Source organism: Cyrtonyx montezumae, unplaced genomic scaffold (genome assembly GCF_038088225.1).
Source record: "Cyrtonyx montezumae isolate F1298 unplaced genomic scaffold, pur_monq_1.0 scaffold_25, whole genome shotgun sequence".
Taxonomy (NCBI): Eukaryota; Metazoa; Chordata; class Aves; order Galliformes; family Odontophoridae; genus Cyrtonyx; species Cyrtonyx montezumae.
This window is the reverse complement of record NW_027071992.1, coordinates 14,713,082-14,719,384: the sequence shown is the minus strand read 5'-3', so window position 1 is coordinate 14,719,384 and position 6,303 is coordinate 14,713,082. Positions and strand designations below refer to the sequence as shown.

At 53.1% G+C, this 6,303-nt stretch overlaps 2 protein-coding genes across 2 annotated transcripts; one reads left to right on the top strand and one right to left on the bottom strand.

Annotated features, from left to right (window-relative positions):
- Nucleotides 1–308: 308 nt before the first annotated feature.
- Nucleotides 309–1,363, bottom strand: LOC136050684 (avidin-like). The gene is made up of 4 exons (XM_065739720.1): nucleotides 1,259–1,363; nucleotides 966–1,170; nucleotides 529–649; nucleotides 309–441 (listed from the first exon to the last, which is right to left on the bottom strand). The coding sequence occupies exons 1-4, from the start codon at nucleotides 1,331–1,333 to the stop codon at nucleotides 408–410; spliced, it is 435 nt and encodes a 144-aa protein (XP_065595792.1). The 5' UTR covers nucleotides 1,334–1,363; the 3' UTR covers nucleotides 309–407.
- Nucleotides 1,364–3,305: 1,942 nt separating this feature from the next.
- On the top strand, nucleotides 3,306–4,557 carry LOC136050864 (avidin-like). The gene is made up of 4 exons (XM_065740023.1): nucleotides 3,306–3,602; nucleotides 3,691–3,895; nucleotides 4,212–4,332; nucleotides 4,420–4,557. Exons 1-4 carry the CDS (start codon nucleotides 3,528–3,530, stop codon nucleotides 4,451–4,453), a joined length of 435 nt encoding a protein of 144 aa, XP_065596095.1. The 5' UTR covers nucleotides 3,306–3,527; the 3' UTR covers nucleotides 4,454–4,557.
- The last annotated feature ends 1,746 nt before the right edge of the window (nucleotides 4,558–6,303 follow it).

The window sequence follows — 6,303 nt, the reverse complement described above, 5'->3', positions numbered from 1 at the left end:
CACCCTGAGAGCACTGTGCCAGTGCACATGCAGACCTTGCTCTCACTGGACAATACGTCTTCTCTTCCCCTTTTTCTTTCTATGCTTCCTTCCCAACCCGCTTCCCATGTGTGTCCAGACTCAGAGGCACTGCGTGCCATCAGCTGCACCTGTAGTGGCACAGGGGATGTGATGATGTGGCTGTCATTGCTGGCACTGCCACGCCACGGGGTGTGGGACAGGCAGAGGGGAGAGACAGGAGGAGGAGAGGAACTGGGATGCCACGGGAGCCAGAAGCGCAGCCCAAGGAGACGTGGAGAGAGCCAGAGTGTGTCTGAGGGAGAGCTTTATTGGGAGGATAAGCAGTGTCAGCAGTCTGGCACTGGTGCTGGCATGGGACTCACACGGCCGCCCTCATTCCTTCATCTTCACTTCAGGCGAGTGAAGACGTTGTTGCCGACCCTGTGGGGAGAGAGAGGAGATGTAAGGTGGGAAGTGCACAGCCAATGGGTCACTGCCCATGTCTGACTGCCTGTGCCCTGGGCTCACCTGGTGGCTTTCCAGTCATCGCCAGTGTCACCAACATTTGACCGCAGCAGCCACATGGTCTTCAGGACCTCCTTCCCTTTCTTGTCCATGAAGCACTGGCCCGTGAAGACAGTGGTGGACTCTGTGGGAAGGGGGCATATTTGGAGAGTTGGGTCATGAGTTCTGCACAGGGCAGGGCAGGGATGGGGCTGCTGGGGACACAGCATGGGCTGGGGCAGCACCATGGGCATGGGAGGCAGGGGGGCATCGAAGACACTGCAGGAATGGGCAGGAAATCAAAAGGGACATCACACAATCTCTCACAGACTGAGAGATCATCAGGGACAGCATAGGAAAGCGCAGGAGACATTGTGGGGAAGGGCAGGAAAGCAAAGGGGATGTCACAGGGAAGGGCAGCAGAGGAGCAGGGACATGCAGGGAGGCTGGGAGAGAAGCACCTATAAACGTCCATTGCACTGTGAAGCCAAAGGTGGGCTGCTGGACTGTGTTATTTTGGATCCCAAGCAGCGGTGACCTCGTGATGTTAGATGTTGTGTCTGCTACTGCCGTGAGGTAGGTGCCGCCAAACTCGCCTTTGTCGTTCACAGCCCCAATGGTCATGTTGGAGCCCAGGTCGTTGGTCCAGTTCCCAGTCAGTGAGCACTGTGGTGAAGCAGAGGTACTGAGTGCCGGGCAGGAGGCAAGGGTGGGCACCTAGGGGCACCCACTCCCAGCTCCATCCCATCCTTACCTTTTTGGCAGAGAGGCCGGGAGCCAGCAGAGCCAGGCTGAGCAGCAGCAGCACGGAGGAGGTTGCGTGCACCATCTCTGCAGCAGGTGGACAGCCGGGTGTGCTCCTCACAGGACTCTTCCCCTCCCGCACGCTCCTGACCTTTTTATTGCTCCATGTGATGGCTTTTCCTCCCAGGCGTTATGCAATCTGGGTGGGTCCACATTCACAGTTCCCAGTTGCAGGCGCACACCCAAAACTATGCAGGAAGGTCTTTCAGGAAGCTTTCCTGTGGGCACCAGAGCTCTCCATTCCTAGGTGTAGGAGGTCAGAAAGGAAGGGGACAGAAATGAGTCCCATTATCTGATTCAGTTCTTTCTGGGGTGCCGTGTTGCCACTAGACTTTCTTGGTCTGGACTGGCAACATAAGGCTGAGCTATTTCTAGCTCGGAGGGCCCCCGGTACTTCAGGCCACCAAGGAAGGGATGCAACGTTCAGATGGGCTTGGGATCGAGGGGTGGACTTAACCACAGATGCTATCGCTCAGGTTATCCGTGATTGTGAATCGTGTGCTGCAATTATGAAAGGCAAGCGGATAAAGGCTCACTGGTACGGAGGACAATGGTGGAAATCTCCATGTGGGAAGGCCTGGCAGGTGGATTTTATCCCATTTCCACAGACGTGCCATGGCAAGCTCCGCTTGCTCACAATGGTGGAAGCAACGACTGGATGGCTGGAAACATATCCTGAGCACCATGCCACCTCTAGAACTGGGTCTAGGAAAGCAAGTCTAGTGGCAGTGTGGCTCCCCAGAAAGAACTGAATCAGATAATGTGACTCATTTCTGGAAAAACAACATAAACACCTGGGCCAGAAAGCATGGCATCCACAACACAGTCACAGAATTGCTGGGGTTGGAAGGGACCTCCAGAGATCATCAAGTCCAACCCCCTGCCAAAGCAGCTCCCTAGCCCAGGTTGCACAGGTAGGTGTCTAGACGGGTCTTGGATGTCTCCAGAAAAGGAGACTCCACCACCTCTCTGTGCAGCTCTGCCAGTGCTCTGTCACTGCACTGGGAAGAAGCTCCCACACACATTTGTGTGGAACTTCCTATGCTTCCGTTTGTGGCCATTTCCCCTTGTCCTATCGCCACACACTGCTCAGAAGAGTCCAGCCTCTTCCCTTTGCCTCCCACTCCTTAGATATTCATTGATGTAGATTAGATCCCCTCTGAGTCTTCTTAATTCAAGGCTGAACAGACCCAGGTTTCTCAGCCTGTCCTCATAAGGGAGGTGTTCCACGCCCTTTATCATCTTTGTATCCCTCTGCTGGACTCTTGAGGAGATCCCTCTCTTTTTTTGTACTACGATGCACTGTTATAGACTACAGAGAGCAATGGGTGCTGGGACGTTCAAAATTAGGATACAGGTTTAGCAAAACCCACCTGGATAGTCAACACTCACAGACCCATCTGCCAGCTGAGATGGTCCTGCCCTATCAAATGTCTTACATTACCTTACATACCTTGCAAATCCTTGCACTTGGACTTGCTGAACCTCAGGAGGTTCACCTGGCTGCACTGCTCATCTTAATTAGGTCACTCCGGATGGCATCCCATCCCTCAGGCATGTCAACCAAGGCATGCGTGGTGAGGTTGGGGTGAGCAGGAGTTGGTACTGCTGGGTTGCATGGCAGGAAATGCTTCTTGTTGCATATTAGAAAAATTTTCATGGGCATGGTGGAATGAGATGGATTTAATGACCTTAGTCTCCTTGTCAGGGGAAGTGCAGATGGTGCGTGGCAGAATGCCACAGGTATGGCTCACGAGTATAATGGGGAAGCTTGGGGCTCAGAGGTGCAAGGAGCAAGTAGATGGCTGCAGCTGCAGTACACCATCATGGGGTGCAAGAGGCCACTCGGAAGTGCCGGGGGCCCTCCGAGCTAGAAATAGCTCAGCCTTATGTTGCCAGTCCAGACTAAGCAAGTCTAGTGGCAACACGGCACCCCAGAAAGAACTGAATCAGATAATGGGACTCATTTCTGTCCCCTTCCTTTCTGACCTCCTACACCTAGGAATGGAGAGCTCTGGTGCCCACAGGAAAGCTTCCTGAAAGACCTTCCTGCATAGTTTTGGGTGTGCGCCTGCAACTGGGAACTGTGAATGTGGACCCACCCAGATTGCATAACGCCTGGAAGGAAAAGCCATCACATGGAGCAATAAAAAGGTCAGGAGCGTGCGGGAGGGGAGAGTCCTGTGAGGAGCACACCCGGCTGTCCACCTGCTGCAGAGATGGTGCACGCAACCTCCTCCGTGCTGCTGCTGCTCAGCCTGGCTCTGCTGGCTCCTGGCCTCTCTGCCAAAAAGGTAAGGATGGGATGGAGCTGGGAGTGGGTGCCCCTAGGTGCCCACCCTTGCCACCTGCCCGGCACTCAGTACCTCTGCTTCACCACAGTGCTCACTGACTGGGAACTGGACCAACGACCTGGGCTCCAACATGACCATTGGGGCTGTGAACGACAAAGGCGAGTTTGGCGGCACCTACCTCACGGCAGTAGCAGACACAACATCTAACATCACGAGGTCACCGCTGCTTGGGATCCAAAATAACACAGTCCAGCAGCCCACCTTTGGCTTCACAGTGCAATGGACGTTTATAGGTGCTTCTCTCCCAGCCTCCCTGCATGTCCCTGCTCCTCTGCTGCCCTTCCCTGTGACATCCCCTTTGCTTTCCTGCCCTTCCCCACAATGTCTCCTGCGCTTTCCTATGCTGTCCCTGATGATCTCTCAGTCTGTGAGAGATTGTGTGATGTCCCTTTTGATTTCCTGCCCATTCCTGCAGTGTCTTCGATGCCCCCCTGCCTCCCATGCCCATGGTGCTGCCCCAGCCCCTGCTGTGTCCCCAGCAGCCCCATCCCTGCCCTGCCCTGTGCAGAACTCATGACCCAACTCTCCAAATATGCCCCCTTCCCACAGAGTCCACCACTGTCTTCACGGGCCAGTGCTTCATGGACAAGAAAGGGAAGGAGGTCCTGAAGACCATGTGGCTGCTGCGGTCAAATGTTGGTGACACTGGCGATGACTGGAAAGCCACCAGGTGAGCCCAGGGCACAGGCAGTCAGACATGGGCAGTGACCCATTGGCTGTGCACTTCCCACCTTACATCTCCTCTCTCTCCCCACAGGGTCGGCAACAACGTCTTCACTCGCCTGAAGTGAAGTGAAGATGAAGGAGTGAGGGCGGCCGTGTGAGTCCCATGCCAGCACCAGTGCCGGACTGCTGACACTGCTTATCCTCCCAATAAAGCTCTGCCTCAGACACACTCTGGCTCTCTCCACGTCTCCTTGGGCTGCGCTTCTGGCTCCCGTGGCATCCCAGTTCCTCTCCTCCTCCTGTCTCTCCCCTCTGCCTGTCCCACACCCCGTGGCGTGGCAGTGCCAGCAATGACAGCCACATCATCACATCCCCTGTGCCACTACAGGTGCAGCTGATGGCACGCAGTGCCTCTGAGTCTGGACACACATGGGAAGCGGGTTGGGAAGGAAGCATAGAAAGAAACAGGGGAAGAGAAGACATATTGTCCAGCAAGAGCAAGGTCTGCATGTGCACCGGCACAGTGCTCTCAGGGTGGGCTCTGGTCCCCTCAGTGTGCAAGGAAAGCAGCTGTCAGGGACAGCTCTGCCAGGAGCTTGCAGAAGTAGCACGCTCCTCCTGCTCCTCCGCTATGTGCCTCCAGTGCCACCTGCAGTCCCTGGTGCTGGATCAGCGCTACCCCAAATCCCTTTGAGTGATCCGAAAACCAAGTGAGCGGTGCTGGGAGCAGACACCAGAGCTGGTGTTGGGCCAGGAGCGTGGGGCTCTTCTAAAAAAGCACTGAACCTGGCACTGCTGGCATGGGGTGTTGGCCACACCAGCAGCACAACCCTTCTGTGCATGAAGAGACCGAACTGAGCTGGAGAGTCGGGGCTGTTTTGGAGACCACAGCCAATTCTGGCACCGCAATGGGTGTTTCAGCTCAACAAAATGCGTGTGCCTCTTTACTGGGTTCCTAGGAGATCTCTGCTATCAGAAGGAGATATCCCTCCGTTCACAGTCACACCTTTTTATGTCATCACTTTTTGGCTGCCTGCACATTTGAGAACAACCACTTCCAGAGATTAAGCACCGGAAGAGTAAAATTGCTGTAAAACCATTGATAAGGCAAACAGCAACCTAGCAATGAAGACAAGCCGTATTATAGAGCAATTAGCATGTCATGGTTTTATGATTTTTGGTACTGGTATTCCACATCATAACATCATGTATTCATTTGATTCATACTTTTAGAGTGAATCTCTGTCTTTTGTTAGGAAGCTTATCTGTACTGCAGGTCCTGTACGGTAAAACACGACCTTGAAGTCGAGGCGTACTGCCAGTTCTTCTGGGATATTTGTAAACTTTTCGGGTGCTGACGGCTTGTTTGAGTAAAAGAAAAAAATGTTTTTACTGTTTCTGTTAAAACTGCCCTTACAGGGATTGTATTTCATTGCTTTTTCCCTTTTTATGCTCAAAACGTACTGGAACTTGGTTAAGCTTGCCAGTCTGATCTATGGAGCCTGGTCCCTATATGACAAACTAAAAGCAGTGATGGTGGCATCTACCAGATACCTGGGCACCCCGGATAATGTAACAAATGATACCATGTTAACAAACCAAACAATATTTGAATGGGTGTCCAGGTTCTCCTCTCAGTTCCTTATGAATTTTCAAGATTACAGCTTAGGGACTATGTTAACAATTGGGATATTAGTCCTCCTGAACATACTCTCTGTAATAGGATTTTACATCGCATGGAGGAAGCTTTTCCCAGAAACAGAGAATGTTGAATGGCAGGGAAAGTGGAGAGTTTTAGGAAAGAAATTAGAAGCATGGGGGTCCCCGGTGCCATGGGATTTTACTCCTGAGCACTTGCAGGATCCTGAGGAGCTAGGCCTGTATCTGAGTAATGGGTGTTGTGGCTCAGAAAGATCTGAGGTGAAACAGCTTATCTGGGGCTTGGCTTATGCTTACCGAGGCATATATACTGTTC

What these genes read in the sequence shown, in the direction of transcription:
- LOC136050684 (XM_065739720.1), bottom strand. Translation starts at nt 1,333, where the DNA reads ATGGTGCACGCAACCTCCTCCGTGCTGCTGCTGCTCAGCCTGGCTCTG. An exon ending in CCGGCCTCTCTGCCAAAAAG is followed by an intron (nt 1,171 to 1,258) that starts GTAAGGATGGGA and finishes GCTTCACCACAG; the next exon opens with TGCTCACTGACTGGGAACTG. An exon ending in GATGACTGGAAAGCCACCAG is followed by an intron (nt 442 to 528) that starts GTGAGCCCAGGG and finishes CTCTCCCCACAG; the next exon opens with GGTCGGCAACAACGTCTTCA.
- LOC136050864 (XM_065740023.1), top strand. Translation starts at nt 3,528, where the DNA reads ATGGTGCACGCAACCTCCTCCGTGCTGCTGCTGCTCAGCCTGGCTCTG. An exon ending in AGTGCAATGGACGTTTATAG is followed by an intron (nt 3,896 to 4,211) that starts GTGCTTCTCTCC and finishes CCCTTCCCACAG; the next exon opens with AGTCCACCACTGTCTTCACG. An exon ending in GATGACTGGAAAGCCACCAG is followed by an intron (nt 4,333 to 4,419) that starts GTGAGCCCAGGG and finishes CTCTCCCCACAG; the next exon opens with GGTCGGCAACAACGTCTTCA.